Genomic DNA, 22,020 nt, shown 5'->3' on the forward strand with positions numbered 1-22,020 from the left:
CCCGGAAGAGTTCCGTAACTTCAGGCCGCTTCCAAAGGTTAAAAGGTTGTGAATACCCTGTAGGCAGGTTAGCATCCATACCTTTTTCTCCAAAGACCTTTCGGGTCATGTTCAAATGTGAGTTGCTATGATAGAGAGAGACATTTTTCTCTTAGCCTCATTTCTCTTCTGAACTTCCTGCTTGAGATTCAGTGTTGGTTTTGTGGGATAAGGTTTAACTTGTCAATATAGTTTCAAATAATCTGTAGAAGATGAGGATGTAGTCTTGTTAACGCCCATAACATCTGACTCGCACATCTCTTTTATAACCTAAAGAGAAAAATATTCTGTAGCACAGTTACTAACTGGGAGAGCAATTAATAGATAAACATAGTGTTTAGGGAGGTTCATTCCTTGTTTTAATAATTATTAAATGCCTGTGGTCAAGGGCCAAAATTTGAAGTGTCACAGATTGTTAATCTTCTTCAAACACAGTGTTGTTTGTAATCCATTTCTGGGCAAACTTTGGATATTGAGAATTTGTGCCAAAAAAAGGCCTTTCGATTATTATCATCTCTTATGATGATTAAGTCATGTAGTGTTTTAAGTATTTCATAATACCAGGCAAGCTTGTAACATTTAAAGCTGCTTTATACAGCTTAAAATAAGAAAGAAAAAAGTGGCAATAAATAAATTTTGGCAGAGGTGCAGTTCTCTGTTACCTGATAAAATGATTTGATCTGATAAATATTATCTGTGCTTTGTGCTGTAGCTTAGTTTTATAAGTGATATCTTGACTTGTCCTCTGACAAGACATGCTTAAGGAAGTTGAAACCTATTAAGCTAGTAGATCATGAGTATCATTTATGGCCCTGAATGTTCTGGCTTTTATATGTTGATAATTTAATTTATATTTTATGTTGTTCATTTATTATGTTATACTTCCTTATTTGGCTAATTTGAATTAGTGCTCTGCCCTTATGATTTTTTCTTTCTATTCTTTTGTCTAGAGCCTGACACTTAACATTTCTGCATGTCTTCTAGATGATGTAGCCACACATTTTTCTTTCTGCCACCCTCAGTAATGTTTCATCCTATAATAGCTGATGAAGCTTAGAATCTGATTCTTTGCAAGTTTTCCACTGAATGTATCTTCTTACTTCCCTCGCTTTGGTTTTTCTAAACTGTCTGTTCTTCTGTTCCTGCCCATATCACTTTCCAGAAGAACAGTAGAAGAGTGGAAAGAGAACAATGGGAAAGCTCTCACTTGCTAGAAAAAATGCTGTTTGCAAGAGCAATATAAAAAGCCTACCTTTGCCTGTGTGGTTTTTGAAATATCTGTTGAAAAGAATGTGAGAATTGTTTCCTGTTGGCTACGACAGGGAGGTTTGTATTTATAATTACTTATATTCCATCCTGAGCTGCAGCACTGTATTGCTAATAAGAATTTACTGTCAGCTGCATCTGCTGCCTTTCCTTCCTCTCCCCCCTCCCAGATTTTTAAGAGCGAGAGAAGTATCTTACCCCAAATCACAGTAAGGCGAGAGCTGAAAAACATATTGATACTCTGAGAAATCTCAGTCGTTTCTCTAGTTAAGATCAACCGATAATTCTTGTAACGAGTATTCGTTTATTCATATTTTGACTGTTATTCATTTATACCTCTCTTACTCTGTTTGAGGTCTGTGGAACTGGGGTACACTGTAGTATTTGCAACGTGTCGTGTTTCAGTGCTGTCTGCCTAAAGCAAATACCTACACCTGTGCTCTCAGTGGGCAGAGACCTAGCGCAAACTACTTCCCCAGTAAGCTTATTTTTTCCCTTGTTGTGCAGTTGGTTTGTTTGTATTTTAGTCATTGTGTGGCTGACTGTCTATAAGAACTTATTTAGTAAGATTAGTGAACAGCAAATGCTTTCTAAGTGACTTTAAGGGAATTGGTGTTCTAAGTTTACCTTTTCTGACTTGTGCTGTGTAAGTATCTTGGTTTAATATTTTCAAAGCTTTTCCCTAATTTACACGTAACTTTTGTGCCTAAACTTCAGCTATGCTTTTGCTTAAGGTTGTGATAGTTAAAGTTTTGTTCTACACTGCAGCTGTTGTTAGTATCGTTACCTAGAAACATCACTCCTTTATATGCTCAGAAGGTGTATGATGGTGGTAGTAATATGAATGCATGTTTAAAGAAAATTGCGTGATGAATCTCTTTCATCTTGAATTGTGCTGGAAAATTTCCCAACACTGTGCTATTGCTAAGCTCAGGGAAATGCTGGTACAGTTCTTGGAAATGCTGCATCAGTTTCTCTAAGAAAGTTGTGTATTAACTCCTTCAGTTTAAAAAAAAATTCTTAGATGCTAGTGCAGCACTAGGTAGCAATACTTGTGTACCCCAAAGAAAGGAACATTGACCAATTGGCAGTAATTTTTTTCTTTAAATGTGTCTTGAGCCTGTAACATAGTCTTTAAGTTGTGCAACTTGCTGTTACATTCTTAGGTTTGGAACTTGGGGATTTCAAGCAATGTTCCCTTAGCTGATGGTGTTTGCATGCCCGTATAATGGTACCTGTCTTCAAACATAGCATTGTGCAGTTTGAAACACCAAAACATTGCTGCCAGTAATATTTATCCTTTAAGAAGGAACAGAAACAGAAACGGATGATGTTTACTGTGAAACGTACAGGACACGTAGACAGCATGCTTGAACAAATGTTTGCATTTTCCATTGCTTCATAGGCAATCATTCATATTGCTACTTAATATCGCTATAATAGCAAAAAATTATAAATACCATCAGTTAAACAAGGAGACTGGGTTAGAAAGATGAGGAGATGGTGAACCGAACACAGTAGAGGCTGGCAAGGGGAAAACATTCCCAGCGAAGGAAAGTTATTGTTGCTGTTTGCATGAGTATGCTAGTACAGCATGGAAGACTGACATCAGAAAGACAGATACTTTTTCATCATCATTGAAACTAAAATTAAATTGTCAAAATGTAGCTGAGATTATACGCTTTTTGGTTTTAATTATGTGTGTTGGTCAAAGCTTGAATCCCGTGTATTCATTGCCAGTAGCTGCAATAACACGGGCAGATCGTTCAGTTGCGATCTTCGTGGCTGTTGACAGCTTTGTCAGTCTTACTGACGTTTCAGTAAAGCTGTGTAGGAGTATCAAAGAAAACCCGGACCCCTGCCCACGTGGGGACTTCACTAAGCTGGTGGTTTTTTGATCAAGGTAAATCCTGTAAATACCTCTTCTCATTCTGCTGGTTTCCTGGCATAGAAATCTTAGTTCGGGGTGTTTGCCTTGAGCTTCGTTACTCTTTATGGGGAGCTGAAGGTTGGGCAAACATGGGACTCACAGAATATAAGCATGTTAATTGCTGAACTGCATTTATGTAAGGCAGGTTTTTCTGCGAAATGAGAAAATACCGTTGCCATCTGCTGCCTTTGCATATAGCAGCGCTCTTTCTGGGCCATAACCACAGAGACTGAATTAGCGGGTGTGTGGGTTCACTGGTGTTTGTCAGATCTCTTCTGTCTTGAGTTGTCATTGACAAGTACCAGCGCTCTGCTGGTTCTTCAGAGGGGTAGTCATGATGGTTTTTAACTTACAGACTATCTTACTTTTTTTTCTGATCCCTGACCTTCTCTGCTATCAAATGTAGCTGGAGTTAGATTAAATCCTTCCTATTCTAACCCAAGATCAAAATATAAACCTTTTCAAGGGTTTCAGAGTGTCTATATATGCCTTGCCAGGTTTGATGTCGTTTCTTCTCTGGGCTCGTGAGAGATGCTCAAACTTGCTGATTTTCATGCTGTGCTTATGAAGATTTTTTAACATGTTCTGCTACGCAAGATGCTGGAATTTCAGGATGGTTGCTTTTACGTTAGAGTGAGCCCAAACTTTTGTGTCTCTGTAGTATTATTTCAGGACACTTTTTGATAGGCATTTCAATTCCAAGGAAGTCCTGTTATAGAGGACCCACAGAAGTATTCTCTGCTTTGTCCGACTTACTGTATTTAAATTGCTATGAGCTGTAGGAATAGAAAAACCCAAATTGTTGGTGTAAGCTGCGTCTCCAGACCGGTCTTTCCCAGCGCAGCGTGTGGGGGAGAGGAGGGCATCGCCCTTTCGCAGCCGCCCGTCTCCATCGTGGGCTGGAGCTGATGGGGTTGGTTTTGTGTCCCGGCAGCGGAGATGTCCAGCCCCGGCAGCGCCCTGCCGCTCGGGCCGGCCCCGGTGCTCGCCGCCGCACCCGTCGGTAGGGCTGTCTCGCCCTGCCCTCCCGCCTGCCGTATCTCGCTGTAATGACAAACGCGAGGAGCGGGTGGCTTCCCGGGAGAGGCGGTCCCGCTGCCGGGCGGGAGAGGGGAGGACCTGCCCTCCCGGGGCTCGGCAGCCTGCGCGGGGCGGTGGAGCGGCGCCGGCGGCGGGCCCTGCCTGCCCGGCTCCCCCGCGGGCAGCGGGGCGCTGCCGCCGCCCCGGGGCGAGGGCCGGCGGCTGCCGCGGGGCGGGCAGCTCCCTCCCGGCGGGCCGGTGCCGGCCGCGGTGCCGCCTCCCGCCCCCGGGGCCGGCGGGGCGGCCATTGGCCGCGGGACGTGTCACTCGGGCGAGCCGGGCCTGGGCGAGCGGCGGCGGGAGGAAGCGGCGGCCGCGCCGCGCCGGGCGGAGGGAGCGGCTCTGGGCGCGGCCCCGGCCATCGATCCGTGCCACTTCCCCTAATGGCCCGTCTCTTCCTCCTCCTCCCCCTCCCCTAGGGCGGATCGTCCCCCGGCCTCCCTGTATGTGAGAGACGGGGCCGGCGTCTCGGACGGAGCCGGGCCGCGGGAGGGCTGAGCCGGGAGCCGCCGCGGGAGGAGCGGAGGCTTCGGGGAGCGCTTCCTTCCCACCGCCCGCACCGCCGTGCGCGGCAGCCCCAGCATGGAAGCCATCGCCAAGTACGACTTCAAAGCCACCGCGGATGACGAGCTGAGCTTCAAACGGGGGGATATCCTTAAGGTAAGTGGAGGGTAAGGGCTCGGGAGTTCCCTCTTCGGACCTGGGCTTTTCAGCTTCTCTCCTGAGGCTCTTCCTGTCCGTCAGACCTGACCCTCTTTTGCGTCCCAGCGAACGCCATCTGCTTTTAACAGGGTACCTCCAGATTTCCTCAATCCCAGTCTCACCCCTTTAACAGCAGGAGAGGCTGTTCCATTTCTCTGTTCAGCATGCATCACAAAGTCTCTCCTTTCTCTCTTCCGAGATTGGAATATTTGAAAACTTAGTCGTAAACATGGTAGCAAATAAGCAGAAGTACACGGTAATCTCTACGCTGAATTCCCTTCTATGAGAGGAAGCCCCTTAAAGTAATCAAGATCAATTTGGTATTCCCTTCCTTTGCCTCCTGCCAAGGATTCCAATATCAAAGAACTGTGATTTGATTATTTCTCAGTAGATAATCTTTTAGCATCAGGCCGTCAAATATTGGCGCTGAGTTTTATCTTCAGTCCTGATTAACTTGAGTGATAAGCTTGTGGCTGAATATTTAATGGATCTGTGCAGATGTAAGTGGATGTTGGAGTGCATTAGAGGAATTTTTGTCTATAGTTCTTTCAAGATACCAAAGGCTTTTTAGGCTTCATCTTGGCTATGTTAAAGGAATTTGAAGAATACTGGAATTTCTAAAACTCTGTTTAAAAAAACTGGATACACAGAACAAGTCCAAAATTTTATTTTGGACGGGCGTAAAATATAAAAATCCATAGTGATTTGGCCTCAGTGAAGCACAGCTCTGAGCTTTGTTGCTTCCAAGTAATAAGAGCCGTATTGCGGAATGTTTTAATGGAGTTTCATTCAGAGTCATAAACTCCATAAACGTATGAGATGGGCTTTACCTTCCTAGTGTGATGTATTTAGTATTGAAGTATTTTAAGCTGCTTCTTTCTAAAATGCAGAAACTGTTTCTAAAAGCAGAAACTGTTTTGAGGTGCCTGTCCTGCAGATGCAAGGCTGTAACTTTGTGTATGCTGACAAATCAAGTCCTGCAGACCTCAGTGGGATTACTCATCTGCTCAAAATTTTTGCCGGGGAAGGGCTTGATTTAAGTACTATTTTAAGATAAGTTGGAAAAACGTCCTCTATGTGTAAACTTAATAAGCGTCTTTTAGGGCTGATATTTCAATAACATAACTGTGGCTTTGTTAAAAGTGCAGTAATATTGTGTGGCCATCAACAGATAAAGGTTGCAAAAATGTATCCTGCTTTGAGATTGTTAACTTTTAAAATAATTGCATCTATATATATCCTACACATCCCTGGCACATAATTGGCCTAAAAATGCCTGTTAGACCTGTACACCTTAATTCCAGTGTTTATGTAAATTACCAGAATATTGCCTTTTGCTGCTTTTAAACATTCGAGACTGTCAGAATTTTAGAAGTCTTCTGTGATAACCTTGCATTTATTTTTCTTAACCTGAGCTGTATTCTTCTATTTTGGGTTACTACTAGCTACCCTCAGCTTTTATAGTGCATTTGAAGCAGAGCACAGCTGAAGTCAGCTTGTAGAAAATGCTGAACAGGAAGGAAAAATTAAGTATAATGAAATATAGTTAATGTTAAAGTGTATTCTTAATTGTTTTCATCTTGTTTTGTATAGAAGTTTGCTGAAGTACATGAAAAACTGCATTCATTTAAAAATACTTTCTCCTCTAAGAATTAAAGGAAAAATAACTTTTTTTAGACTTTTGAAAGGTTGATCTGTGCTAAAACTTTTACAGCTGCACACAGTGTCTGATAGTAAGATATTCTTGAGTCCTAGCCACTTGATGTCATCCCGTAGATACAAATTTTGTCACAATAATAGAAACATGGTGGTATGTATGCTGTTACACTACCTTAATCGTTGTATTTTTCCTAGAATACAGAGAGGGATTTTCCTATTGTATACAAAACCTAGGCTGAACACTTCCTCAAAACAGTTCTTCAAACTGTATTTCCTTTCAGCTCATATTCTGAAAATGCTTACAAATTTTACATGTTTACTTCACAGATGAGCAAACTGAGTCATAGAAATGGTAAATTGCTCAAGATTATCACTAAAGTTAGTGGAAACTCCAAGAGTTTCAGGAGTCCTTCGGCACATAGTTGAGAAGTTCTGTGCAGCATGGTAAGGTTCACTCTCTAAAGCGGGCAAATTTCAGACGAATAAGCCAAAGCCAACTAGAATTGTTCCAGTTCACTTTACTCAAACTGACAAACTTCTGTGGTGCTTTGTCATTTTGAAAGTCTGGTTCACTTCAAATGTGTTTCAGGTTGTGGAAATTAATTTCCATCAGACATGCCAGGTCTGTTTTGTTAGTACTTTGCTCATGACTGAGAAATCTCCGGGTATCCCATTCGTGTGCCTCATGTGATCTGTCTTATTAATCAGGTTAATCCTGCTGCCCTTGAATGAATTGGGAAGAGAAATAAACTTGTAACATGTTGAATGCACCTGCACGCTTCGCTCTTTAGATATCCCTTGCTGAGGCACACACGTAACTTTACATGTAGTGAAAACTTCTTTAAATCTAGCTATTAGACACCTCTCTTAAATCTAGCTATTAGACACCTCACGACTCCAGAAAGTCGAGTCAGTTTGATGCCATATATGATGATGGCAAAGGATTGTTTCATAGTGAAATGTTATGCCTTGGCCACACTAAGGAAAGAACAGAATCTCTAACACTTCAGTTTCCACTCCTTGGAAGTTCATGTTTCTCGTTGTGGGGAGAGAAGGCAAAGATGTTTCTCGTTGTGGGGAGAGAAGGCAAAGATGCACACTGTCTGACTCCCTCTGATTTCAGCAGATAACTTGCCTATGATGTCATGGTGCCATTACTGCTGCATACCCACATATTCGGGACTTGATTGAGTAGTATTTGAACTGTAGCCATTAAGCTGGTTGTTAGTAATCTTGTGGCTAGTTTCCAAAAGTGAGTGAAGATAGTTGACCTTTGGCTTGCAATTGTAAAACAGCTGAGTGAAGAGGAAAAGTGCTTGGCCTTTTCTTTTGTGGGCATTATATGGTAAAAGCTGCTTCTATGATTTTTGTAACCCTGGCAGTACACCGGATCCCCTTACCCTTTTTTCTAGTGGTTCTGTAGCAGTGTGTGGTATTGCCATTCAGGAGATGCAAACTGACAGCTTTCTTTAAACTTTTAAAATACGCTAAATACTACATGCCAAGCCTGTTGCAGAGAAAGGAAAGATTGCTGCTTCTTCTGTGTCTTCTGATTACAGTACAGTGCTGCAGCTCTCAAGATCACCGTTCTTTTCATGTACTGGTGGTTGCTTCAGAAAAACTTGTTGGTGACTGGCATCCTTTTGGGGGTGTGAAGATAGCCTGTCCTGTTATTTAAAAAAGTAAAAAAAGGAAACTGAGGGATTCCTACTTGAAATTTTGATTTACCATTTATCACTTTGAAGAGTTGATGGTTGTCATGATGCTTTTTCAGTCTTTTCCTCTTTCACTTGCTGTATTTATTGAAGTTGGGAGTAGTTAGCTTCAGTCTCTGTCTATATTTGTTACTCAGGTTTTATGTCCCCAAAAACTATTTTATTTCCAGCAGCTTCTGGTTTTGTTGGCCTTTGTACCAACTGGCAAGTATCCAGACCTAAAGTGTGCTAATACTTGCTGGTGGTTTGGCAGGAGCCTGGGGGGTGGTTGGAAGAAAAATCATCATTCTTTCTCTCATCTCATTATAATTTCTTTTCTCTATTCCTCCTACACCTAATCTGAAGTGTACAGTTAATACCATGGTGCTCTGATAAGCGTTTCTGCTTGGTTAATACAGAAGTACAAACATATTCACTAATATCTTGAATGTTAAAATTGTGGGTTTTTTTAAAACTCTAGACCACTGCTCCATTTCCTCTTTCTCCTTCTTCTGTCGTAGGGTTGGGGCATAGCTGGAAAGTGATCTTCTGAAGAATTGAGTAAGTTCCTGTTCCCAGTAGTTGTCAGCATAATTAATTCAGGGGCACTTACAGTTTGTTTTTATGAGTAAAACTATTCAGGTGGTGTTTTAAATAGAGGGCTATCATCTTTAATTTTGGGGGTTTCACTTTTGTGTGACACACAAAAACCAGCTTCCCTATATGCTAAAAGAAGGAATTCCTTGATAGGGTTTTGATCACTTAACAATTTCATTCAGCAAGGTCAAGATTTTTTTTCCTACTCTGATCATACACTTGACAGTCACCACAGGTTCTGTTCATGTGAGTGTTTGCCACCAGACTTACTTTCTTTCTGTCAGCCTTTAAGAGAATTGAGTATTTGCAAACAGTTGATGCTGAGATGGCATTTTCAGTTCCTCCATGAAAACCATTTTTCTGTGTCTGGATACAGTGAAACAGTTTTGAATAGAGGGAGGAGTATGGTAAGGAACGGAAGCATGGTCTCCCTTCTTTTCTTCTTCATCCCTTGTCTTTGACCTCACCTGCATTGGCTGTTATGTCTTGGTGTCTGTGCTAGAGAAAAGAAATTCATGGCTTGGTGAAGAGTAGTGCAGAGACTTTTCCTCTGTTTTGGGTGAAATTGTCTTCATTATCATCCTTCCTCTCCCTTCCTTGCACACCCCCTTCATCTTGCCCCATTTTTTGTAAGGGGATGAATTCAGTGTGATCTTGATGATTTTAATATGTGAGAAACAGTTTTCTGAATTAATGATTCAGGCAAATTGCAAGCAATGTGTGCTTTATAGTGAAATAGGTCAAATATTAGAACAGGATGCCCAGAGAAGTTGTGGAATCCCCATCCTTGGAGATACCCAGACAAGTCCCTGAGCACTCTGATCTAATTAGACTTGTTTTGAGCAGAAGGGTGGGTTGGGTGACATCCGGAGGCCCTTCCAACCTACCTTACTGTGTGACTTAGCTGTGAGTGGCAACTCTATTGTATGTGATGGTTGATTTGTAAAGGTGTGCTTAGGTCATGTTCCTTGGCTGGCGGCCCTGAACGAAGATGATACTGTCATCAATATGTGATCAATATTGCAGTCTAAGAAGACAAAACTGTCAGAAAATTAGAGACTCATAAAGACAAGTACAATTATCTTAAATGTAGCTGATTTGGCATCCTGGCAGTTGGAGATCTGTTGTTACAAAGAGATGCTGCTGTAAGAGGTTGTATTCTTCTGGTCTACCCAACTATTTAATGCCTATGTTTTTAATACAAACTTCTCAAATATTGTTCCTCTTATGTATGACACTAATCTGAAGGTGGGATGTGTTTTATTAGCCAACTTCTGTAGGCATTGAGGGGAAGGGTTGTGGGAAGGAACTACCTAACCTCCACAAGGTGTGTGTGCCCAAAAAAGAAAACACTCGTGTTCTATATTTGTAAAAGAGCTTGGACCTGCTTAGAGCAAGATTGTATTGCTGAAGGTGTCTCTGTGCAGAAGACATAAATATGGAGTATTCCAGACTGAAAGTGTAAAGCGGTCTTTGCAAGCAAGGAGTAAACACATTCCTCCTTAAAAATGGCATCTTTGTTTTTATTTAGTAGCTATTTGTGATGATTATTTAAACGTGTCACTGAAAGCGGAGGAAAAATTAGCTCTTGTGAGCTGTGTGCTACCTGAAGCCTACTGAAGTTTTGAATGTCAAACAAGACACTGATTAAAGCTAGTGGTCAGCTCAGCTGATTTTATTATACTGACTTAACATATATTGCATTCTGTTATAATCGGGGGAAATGATGCTAATTTGAAGCTCCAGCTGCCTTTTGCAAATTTAATGGAAGTGCTATTGTTACAGCTTCTCTGCGAGGTCCAGCTTTTGATATGACTGGTGTGACAGACTTCTGAAAAGTGTTAGCATAGACATATCAGCAAATCAAATTTTGGCTTGCTAAATTATTTATCTACTTTGTTCAACATGCATGTCAAACTGCAACCAATGTGATGCACTTCTTATTTATCGGCAACACAAAAATGTCGTCTCTCCTCTTTGGTTCATTGACATTTCTCTCATGATAACTGTCTGATAAGGGAATGTCTGAGAATTTCAGACCAATAAAATCTGGTATTATGAGGGACATCCTAGGTGTTAATGGACTAACTTTGATTTAGGGGTTTTTAATGAAAATGGTAAAAGCTTGATCACGGTTGGGGGAAGAAAAGAGGGATTATGACTTTTAGTGGCATGTATAAAGGATTGAGAGTGTCATAAATGTAGTATTCATAGTTTTCCAGTTTCTGTGCAGAGCCCTGCTAATTGGGGGAGAAGGAGGGATCCTGCCTGTAGTGAAATTCAGACTTTTCTAATTTCTCACTATAATCAATAAGGACCCAACTAAGCGAGGGGAGATAAGGAATCCAATTTGTCTGTGTATGACTCAGCCTAACATAAGCAGTGAACTATATGACCCCTTGATAAAATCCCTTGTGCTTTAAAGTTGCCAGTAGCTGTATACCAGAAATCCATGACTGAAGCCTAAACCTTAGCAAAAAATGTGCTGGGCAAAACTAATTCTATTTCTTTGAAAATGAAAGAAAATTAAGCATTAGTCCCCTAACAACACTGGAGCCAAAAATCTTATAATCTCACATTGAGCAAAAAGGGAATGTAATTCATCAAACGTGATGAATTTTACAATATAAATCTAAACTGGAGGAACTACTAAAGATAACATTAGGACATTTTCACGATTGCTGTGAGACTGAACTGTTGTATTAACTTAAGGCTATTATACCAATGATGCCAGATTTCCATACTTAACTTGCTGGTTACCTCTGAATTAAAACCTTTGCTAAACTGTTAATGATTTTATTTATGTAGGTCTTGAAAGATTTGAAAAATCAAAGCTACTTCTAGAACCATAACAATAAAAAACTTCTAAAAATCCAAACAAAATTTCAGGTAGCTGGAGTAATGATAACCACATGATGGGATTCAACACAGTTCACAAAACTTACATGGGACTCTGGATGAATACTTAGCCTGTGCTTAGTTCTGTGTTACAGGGTGTGTGATGCATCAGTGTCTGAGCTGGCTGCTCTGGAGGTCTTAATTAGCAAGATGTGTAGCAAAGAATAAGCCTATTTCCCTTCTTCCCCCCTGCCCTCGCTCCCTTCTTCCAGTGCTGGTGGGAGGGATAGGTGCTAGCCAGAGAGATGAAGCTGTGACTTGTGAATGTAATATTTAGGTAGCAAAGTGACCAAGGAAATGCATTTGTTCTTACTCTGGTGCCTAATCTTACGGACTTAGAAATGGAGCTTTTGTGTAATAATCCATTTCACTGGGACACTAGTGAAAAGAGACACTGGGTTTCAATGTTTTGTTATTTTTAACTTGCTTTATTTAGCATTTTGTTAGGAAAGCTGCCTATGATCTCTGTCATTTTCAGTTTTCTCTGAAAATTCTTATGAATTCAAAATGCAGATGAGTAGGTGACTTGTATGCGCTCTGCATTTCTACGCAGATCAGCAAGCTGATACTGCAGTAGTTTGATACACAAGTTTTTATCTGCAGCTTTATCCCACAGCAGTTCTTGCTCTTTCATTTCCTTTGCTGGCTCTGCAGAGGCAGTTAACGTTATCTGCCAAGTTGGGTAAACATCAGTGACTAGAATATACACAAGGAAATAAAAATGTAGTTTTTAGATGCTTTGGGCCTTGGGAGAGAAAATAGCATAGGAGAATACATTCTGTGGGGGTTTTTGTGGGGTTTTTTTTTTCATTATCTACAGTGTGGGGGATGCTCTATAAAGTTCCTTTCCCTCAAATATCTGTATCTTTTTAGATGGAGCAGCAGCATTGCCAATCTCAATCTGTCAAGCTTCAAGCTGAACTTTGTCACGTTCTAGGCTCATGCCCTGCTGCGGAGTATTTAAAGCACTGCTCATGAGTGGCACATGCCTTCAACTTTGAAGTCATCTTGTAACACCTCGTAAGAGTAGGTGTTCAAATGGAATAGAAAAACGGTTGTGAAGCAGACTGTCTGCGGTGGAGCCTGAACTTGTTCCCATGTCTTATATGCATGATTGGTGCTGCCATCTGACAACTCAAGTGAGAATTGGTTTAACAAACTTAAGGATGTGTTTTTTCATGGTGACATGTGCTAAACACATGAGGTTGTACAGCTGAGCTCTAATAGAGCAAGAAGTGAACTGACAGTCTCCAAAACTGCTCATGATAATTATTTTTAGGATATTTATTATATTCCTGAAACCCAGATGCTACTCTACAATACTTCCTGATTAGTTACTAGATGCATCTGAAATTTGCATTTTAAATGGTTGTGTTCATAATTTTCCCCAGCCTGTATTTCTGTCTTTAGTAAAAGACTAGTGTTTTTCTGTAGATACTAAATAAAAGCCCATTTTAAAAATGTCTTGAAGAGCCTGAGAGGCTTTTTTCCCCTTAAGGAATGATTGCTCACTTGTGTTTCTGTACCTGATCTTGGATCCTTTTGTCTCCAATTGTTTGAGGTTGTGAAAACAGATAGACAGTCCTGTTATTGAAGATTCATCAAGTCAGTTGTTTTTTTAATCCTGTGAGGGCAGGTCGGGATGGTGACTGGAATAAGGCAAAAGTTAGGACAGCTATTTTTGTCTAGGAAGTAGATTGTCAGCCTCTGTAGAGTAATTAGTTTATAATTGTGAAGTTCAAACATTACTGACCTTTATAAACAAAATATAGAAAGAGAATACTTAACAGAGTAGATTTATTCTGTTTGTACCTGCTGAATTTAGCTTCTTTGCATGCATTCATGTCAGCGTGCACGCTTTGAGTGAACTGTGTGTTGGCTCCACTGCAGCTGGACCTCATGCAGAGAGCAGAAAGCATTTTTTTTTTTCAGTTCAGCTGAACTGTAATTATACTGTTAGTCTCTAAAACCTCTTATTTAAATAATTTGTCTCTGGAATTCCTGCTTTCTGCATTGAGCCAACCTAGTTCTTGCTCTAACTTGTACTAAAACTCTACAGGTTTATATGTGGAGGGGAAAAAAAATGCTGCTGTTATGCAAAATTGTTTCCCTTGGGAGGAAAGGGGGGAATTCTTCATGAGTTATATATGAGCCAGCAGGTTCCACTAATCATAGCAGCTCTGCTAGTGCAGAAGGCTTGTGGTCTAAGCTAGTCAGCTCTCTGGTTTGTGAGAAATTGGCACAAAGTTTTAAACCATGTAACTCTTGTTAAGCTTGAGTAGGTTTTTCCATTATAAGTCCTTATGTGCAGTCAAATTTTGAGTGTTCTTTTGTTCCCTACACTTCTTTAGCATACATGTGAAAGTGATATTTTAACCATTTGATCTGGCTTTTACTTTCTGCTGTTAAGAGTAGATTATGGTCTGCTTGGAAAGAGCTATGCTTAGATTCCAGGTTTAAGTGAACTTACTTCAAAATACTGGGAAGGATTTTAAGCTGCAGAAGTGTGCATCTTTTGCTAATTCCCCTGGAAATCTGCCATTTTTACTTCAGAGGTTTTTTCCTGAGCTCCTGTGTAGTTCAGGTCCTATGCCCTAATCTTTACTGCTACTGTGGGCGTAACTAATCAGGGAAAACTCCCAAATTCTTTGTGGGGGAAGGCAAACAAGTGCTCAGAGTGTGTCCTCCAGTTGCAGAGGAAGGGAAGAAACAAATGCAAGGAGGAAAATGAGGAGGAGGAAGTGGTAGCTGTAATAGAGACAAGTACAATGAAAACTTTTAGAGGTGAAATTTGGCATTTAAAATACTGTTTTTTCCCAACCTTGCCTTCAAACAGTACTTGAATTTTGGTGAGGTGAACATCAGTTTGACAAATGTGCCTTGTTGAGGCAATATCAGGAAAACGTGTTGTGCATATATTCCACGGCTGAATTCTATGTTTCTGTAATGTTTTGCATGTCCTTGAAGGATACTTTATCAAGACGTATCCTTAGCCCTGGAAGTGATAAAGCATGGACTGGCAATTCAGGCTCTCTTCTGACCGCTGGACTGGAGGAAGCAGAAGTTGCTTCTGCTTCCTCCTTGCCTTCACTTTTGTCCTTGTTTCTTAAAATACATCTTGCACCAACGCCTCTGCCCTACCTCTAATGAAACTATAGTTTGTCAAAAGCTAATGTGTGGTTTTGTCTGTTTTGACCGTTTGTACCAGGGTGCTTAAACTTTCTTCCAGCATCAAGCTGTCTTGACACTTCCTTATTCCTTAGCAGGAAGTGAGAGATTCCTCAGTTTTTTCCTGAAAAATTGCCTTTTAGGTTAAGAGTGTAACTTGCTCTCTGCCAGGATGGATAGATGAAGCCTGTTGTGACTCTACCTAGGAAGAAAAGTGAAACTAATAACTTTCTTTACAGGGTCACAAAAATAGAGATAACCAAAACGATTGTAGTTGACCCAGCTTTCCTGGCTTCCACCCCTTCCTTTGCAGCTTGTTGTGTCTGGAAATCTCGCAAGCTGTTACCTTCACTCAGTTTATTTAGGTAATGTAAAAAGGAAGAGCGTAGGTAAAAAGAGGCTTCCGATGTTTCTATAAACTTTCTTGAGCTTTCTTTTCCTTGGAAAGCTTGTGTTTCATTCCACCTGTCTCTGCATTACAAACATGTGCATGATGCTGCAGTAAGATTAGAGACACTGTTGATGCTGTTTGCATTATGAGTAATAAGTAAAGCTTATTTGTTGAGAAGAAAAATTATTCTTAACTTTCAAAAAAGCTGAAGTTAGTAAACATAAGGCAATAAATTGATAAAACAGCCACTCTACAGTCAGCTACTGAAATCTACCCGTGGGTGACATAGGTGACTTGCAGATTAGCATTCTGTGGAAGTGCCTGAGCTACCCCATGAGGGTTTAGTTCTAGACCCTTTTGCACTCCCTAGTTTAAAGTCCTCACAAAGCAAATATGATTATACCATTTTCTTAGTTTGCTTTGAATCTAACTGGATTTACCTGTTTTTGTTCAGGATTGTGGTCCAAAATGGAAAGTCTGGCCATACCTAACCAAACTCTTGTAAAACCACCTGTTTTCCCTCAGTCACGGTCCCCAAAACTCCTAAGTTACTAATTGGGGGGGAGGGGGCATCATCCAAATGAGTGGAGCTATTTCTTGTGTCCCAGCGCAGGGAACAAGTCACACTGCTGGGGTGTGCTTGGGTTTGGCAAGGTTTTTCAGCACTATCATGGACAGATTTGAGCTGACCTTTTACACGGCCCTTGTACTGCGTTACCAACTACCTGCATTAGTCAGCTTTCTCCGACTCACTGTTCGTTGCCACAGATAATACTAACTTTATTATACTTTTAAAATGGATTATGCTTTAGACTTTCTCCTGTGGAAGTAAATTATACCCTTTATAATGTTAAAATACTGTCCTGTATCATTCTGGGAGCAATTCGCATCTGAAGTGAATTATATGCAATTTTCATGATTAAAAGTAATAGAAAACTCTTTACACGTATAATGTTCCTCTATTCTTCTCTGAATATCTGTACTATTTGTCGTTAGAGACTGGGCGAGATGGACCCCTTGAGTGCTGGCTGTATTATTGGGTGAGACATCTAGCACTGGACATCATCTTCCTCCTTGTATAAGGCCTTGGCTTCCTATAGTCAAGCTTTAGTGACTTTGTCAGCTGGAAGCTGTATCTGGACTATTGTTATTTAGCAGCCACTGATGGCCACACCTTCTATGCATCTTTCTAAACCCATTTTGAGTCCATCTGTACATTATAGCATTAAATTCCCATAATGTAAACATGTACTGTGTGGAAAAAAGTCCCTTTGTTGGTTTGAAACACACTACCTGGGAATTTTATTGACTACTTTTTTTTCCTCTTCTGCCCCCCTCCACTTGCAAGAGGTAGTAGCAAAGCATCTCTCCCCATATTCTCATGGGGAGAATAGGTTTGCAAATGTCCTCTTGTCTTTGTCGCTTTTTTTCTGAGAAGGAAGTTGGAGTCTGATCTCCTATAGTGCAAAAACCATTCCATACTTTGATTATCCTTGTTCCTTTCTCAATTTTTTTAGTTCATCTATGTATTTTTTGAGATGGGCTGAGTATAGGTGCTCAGTATTCAGGAGTTGACACAGAACAGATTTAGCGTCATATATTTGTTTTGTTTTCGGTTCTTTCTTAACAGGATATTAGGTAATGTTTCTAATTTATTTTCAGATTACTACCCCCATGATTCCAGGATATTTGCTGAGGACTAATAGTTTGTTTAAAACCTATAGCTTCATATAGTTACGGTTCTTTGAGTTTTTTGGTTGCGTTTTTCTCATGAGTGTTATTTTGCATATTGTATTTAATCTGACATTTATCACTGGTCTTTTAGTGTTAAAAGCTATCTGTGCAACTCGTGAATTTTAGGGTTTGAGTACGCTTGATAACTATCTTGGTGAACTTTGCCACTTCACCCCTCTGCCGCCTTCTCAGGTGACTCCTGAAGCTGTGGAAGAGCGCAGCCCCTCCTGGGATCCCTGCGGTACGGCCTCCCTCCACGGTGGATGCTGACCCTTTGGTTTCCTGACCTTATATTAAACAACTGGGGGGGGCGGGGCGGGTTCCTATGTTTAGTGAGTACATTTGTGGAGAGGAGTAGCTGAAAACCTGAGGGTTTGTTTGGTTTTTTTTAAATGAAGTAACCCACATAAAATGTAGAAAAGCCTGAGTCTTGGCCTTGCAACTATTCTAGTTTATCTCAATTAGTGATTCATCTGTCTTCTATATGGAGTTATATTTTTGTTCTCTCTTGCCACTGATTAAATGGGGGTCTGAGGTGAAGGCTGCTTTTTGCTTTTATAGCTTTGCCAGAAGAGCCCTGCTTCCAAACAGCCGCTTGAAAGTCAACTTAATTGGATAGCTGTATGTCCAGGGAGGTTTTATGGCTGCATACTAGCAATATTGCTGCCAACCAGCTGGGACCAACTGGCATCTGTCATGGTGCAAGATATGTACTTAATATCTTTAGATAACGCGTGATCCTGGTTTGTGAGTACATTATTGAGATGGCTTCCCAGAACTCCACTTTTGGGAAAGTTTTTGAATGCATCCATGCTAATGCATGGTCGAAAAATCCCATTTTGTTGTGTAGGAATGATTGACCCCTGTTCAGCGCCCAGGGGGGAGTTTTTTGTAGTCAAGGCATTGATCTCCTGATTGGAATCTCCCAGTAAGGGAGAGCTGAGACTTACAATGGAAATATTGTGCTACTATAATGTACTTGGGAGCTTAAAATTAGTCTGTGGTCAAGTAATATACCCTAGGGTGTCAGTGACCTGTATTATGATATCCCTTCCAGGTTATTGCAATGGAGCCATAACAAGTTCTATTCTTGTTTTAATTTGTTCTTGACCTGGAACAGTACTTCTAATTTGAGATACTAATTAGGAGATGGTTTTATTTATCTCTGATCTTTTCTGTAAAGAATTTGGTGCCTCAGCTGTCTTGACTGTAGGATTCTGGAGCAAGTTACTGCTTTTGGCATTTAGTATCTGCATTTCTGCATTATTCATGTAAGGACACTCTTTGATTTTCTTTTTTGCCCATAAGCCAAGAAAGCAGCAATAGACTTCTCTTGTAGAGATTGCTGGTGTTTCTAATAGTATGTTCTCCTACTCTCCCTTGGTGTGAGAAAATTCCATTTAAATGTTTTATTTTCCTTCTATGGAGGGAATAGGACATGAACTAATGCTATTTTGTTAGCCCTGAAGTGAAAGAGGAACTTCATAACATAAGGGGGATTTTTTTAAAGAATCACTTTGACATGCAGATGTTGCCTTTTTTTTTTTTTTAATGCTCCTCATTTTCCCCTCTCCCCTCCCCTCCAGTGCGTAATTCAGAAGATTACTTTCAGTAAGCCCCCACAACTGTGGTTTTGGACTTTTTCTGAGGTAGAATGCAAGTTAAACTTGCTTTGGAGTTCTTGGGCCTTGCGCTTTCCCAGTTTAAGTCAGAGCAGGAACACAGTTCTGACACTGGAATGAGTATATGTTACAGGCCATCAGGCAGCTCTCTGGCATGCGTGTAGTCCTTACTGCATGGTGATGATCTTTCTTCCCTCTTTTACAAAAGAGGACGTTATTGGTATCTTTCCGCCTTTTGCCATTCATAATGACTTCTGGCATTCCATGTGGGCTGCTTTTTGGGCTTAGATGTAGGCCATTTAGTTCTGATAGCTTTCCTTGTTTTAAAGGAATGATCCTTATTCTTCGACATCTAATTCCTTGTTTATGGTTCAGACATCCTTCTCTCCAACTCCTCAGTCTATCATTAGTTATCAAAGCATGTTCTTTTTTCAGTCTAATGAGTAGTGCATATTTTTACAGGCTCTGGTGGGGTGTGTGTTTTTCTTTTCTTTTTGAAAGGCTAATCTTTCCTGTTTTGCCAGAAATTGTTGGGCTTTTTATGATTAAATTGAGGCCATTGTAATTCTGAATTTTGTTATTCCAACTTTGTGAATACAGAATTGTGGGTATTTCATTCTGTATACTATTGGTTCTCCAGAAATTGAACCATAATCTAATGATGAGTTTGGAGAAGAAAGAAAAATCGTTTAGTGTTGGAGTGAATCAACACTTTTAACTAAGGCCTGTTGTGACCCAATAATAGGCTAAACTTAAATGTCATTAAAAGATTTCTGGGATATAATAGTTCATTATTCTGTAGCAGACTGAAAACAATCATACATTTCTTCTTAAACTTAAAGTTATCATGCATTAAAGATCAACATGAGACGTTAGTACACCAACCCTACTCTGTGTTTTTATAGAATTCAGTGCATTTGCCCTATGGAGGTTTACATATGCTAAAGGCATGAGTCGCTATGAAAGCACTGAAGAAGCTTTGTGCAGCAAAGGCTGTCACTTTTGGCAGTTCTGTAAAAGCTGGGGTTGACTGTTAAGTGTATTGCCCAAGTCTTCCTAATAAAATGACTGAGGATACAATGTTAAGAATATTGACATACAAGTTGTGTCCCTCATGATCAAAGAGCTAAGGAAACCTGGAAAAGAAATGAAAGGTTTATATCTAAAGCTAGCTGTTTTGGTCACTTTGTAGATTTAGAAAGATAACTGAGCATAACCAGTTGGTGCAAGTTGTTTTTCTTGGCTTTTAAAATGGTTAGAAACATTTCTCAAAACAACCTGTGAAGCAGAGTTGTGATTAAATATATTTTCACAAAGGTTATTTAGCTGCAAAATCCACTGAAATCCTTTTTTTTTTCTAGGTTTGTTTTTTTTAATCTAATGTCTTTGCCTTGTTGACTGTTTTGGTTTTTTAAACTTAAGTTTGCTTCCTGCATGCCCAGAAGTTTGAATTTGGAGTGTACCTGATGTTTTTGGCTAGCACGGGTCATTCAGTACATCTGTTATTTGAAATCTTTTTCTCTTAGCAGAGCCTGACCAGGTGGAAATAACTAAAGTTGCTGAGTGAAAGCTCTGTTATATCTCATAACAACCTCCAGTTGTGGCTTGAACAGCCTGTAAGAATGGACTGTTTGAACTGCCTTTGAACTTCAGGTTATTAGTGCAACACCAGCGTAATCCTGGTTGGGTTTTGTTTGGTGGTTTGGTTGGTTTTTTTTGGGGGGGTGCTTTTTTTTTTTTTAAAGTGTGGCTGATGACCTGCTGGGACCTGTGCCTGTCTGTTGAAACATGGGCACAAGAACATGGCAGCAAGCCATCTCAGGTCTTTAAAAGCAAGTCCCCTAAAAATCTTTTTCCATTAAAGGACCTCTTTATTATCCTCTCTTTCTCCCTCATTCAGTGTTATGTAGGCAGGAAAATCACTGATGCTAATGCAATGTTGTACAGTAAAGCTGCATCTCATTTCTTCTCGTTTGGTTCTGGTTTATGAGATTGGAGGCATTCTGTGATATGTTTTTAAGTGGGTATAATGTTCTAGAGCTGATTGTGCAGACTGCTTTCAGTTTGCTTAGTTTGATACGTACACTTATACTCTCGTAAAGGTTTGCAATATCTATCGGCGTGCTTTGCATTATGCAAATGTGACAGGAGTGAGTCAGATGATACTCAGAGTTCTGATCAGAAACCATTTGCAAGTGTCTTCCTCTTGTGTGCGCGCGTCCCACTAGAGAGGAAGTCTGAGCAGCTTTGCAGTTACTGGAAGACAAGAAGAGTTCCCGTCTCTCATTAAATATGCTCACTCTCTGAAGATCAGCCAGACCAAGTACCTGTCCATTCCTCTTCAATTTGAGAAGTTGCTAGCCATAAGTCAGTAAAAACAGATTAAATAAACTATATCAATCAAAAAAAATGCTAGATTAAAACTGTCACTCTGCAGCTGACAGATCTCTTCTCTGATGAATATAGTTGCAGTTCCTTAGTGGTAAATTAGTATTTTAGGTGCCTTAAATGATGGGGTTTATACTGTGGAAAACTGAGCTCTTACGTCCTGCTAAGCCAAAATGTTGTTAGTTGTATGCACTGAAATTGCCTTGATTTCTACAGGAAAAGATAAGCTTAATTAATTTATCTTTATTTTAGTCAAAGCTGGTTTATAACTGAATTTATAATCTAGTTATGAAGGTGTCTTGTTTTAAGCAAGGTTTTGTTTACATGCAGTTGGATTAAAATTCTGATAGGGAGCAAAAAATCATCTCTGCCAGGAGGCTAAAGTTACGCTGTTGTTGGTTTTGCCATTCTTTTCATGTGGACGGGATTGTCTGATTAGTCCTGCGGAACTGATGTGATCCAGTCTCCTCTTCCAGCTTTCATCAGTGAACCATCCCAAAATGAAATGGGTTATAAGTACTTTTTGCAGATCTGCATGTCTTCCCCACAAAGGAGAGTTAAATTTAACATTTTAAATGCAAAGATAAGAGGTGAGGCAGCAAGTTGTGCATATGTACAAACAGGGTTGAGGCAATAGAAAGTGCTTTGCGTGGATACCAACCAAATTATTAATTGTGGCTATGTCTATATAATATGTTACAAAATCATGAGGGCTGTGAGAGTGTGAACAGGCCTTTTGTGGGCTGAATTAAGACATACCGTAAAATTATTGGCTAAAAGCAGATACATGCAAACTGCTAATGTGCTCTAAGAGTTATGAGAGTAATTAGTCTGGACTGACAGGTGAACCTG

The 22,020-nt window shown here is 40.3% G+C and overlaps 1 protein-coding gene across 3 annotated transcripts in view; it reads left to right on the forward strand.

Moving 5' to 3' along the window:
• The first annotated feature begins 4,829 nt into the window (after nt 1–4,829).
• GRB2 (growth factor receptor bound protein 2) overlaps nt 4,830–22,020 on the forward strand; it is a 46,148-nt gene continuing 28,957 nt past the window's right edge. For 2 of the 3 annotated variants that reach the window (XM_059828335.1, XM_059828336.1), the window contains exon 1: nt 4,830–4,975. In XM_059828335.1, coding sequence (XP_059684318.1) covers nt 4,898–4,975 — 78 coding nt within the window. In that variant the 5' untranslated portion in view covers nt 4,830–4,897. Of the gene's footprint in view, nt 4,976–11,282; nt 11,343–22,020 lie in introns of all 3 variants that reach the window. The other variant, XM_059828334.1, reaches the window with a different exon arrangement.

Source organism: Gavia stellata, chromosome 22 (genome assembly GCF_030936135.1).
Source record: "Gavia stellata isolate bGavSte3 chromosome 22, bGavSte3.hap2, whole genome shotgun sequence".
Classification (NCBI taxonomy): Eukaryota; Metazoa; Chordata; class Aves; order Gaviiformes; family Gaviidae; genus Gavia; species Gavia stellata.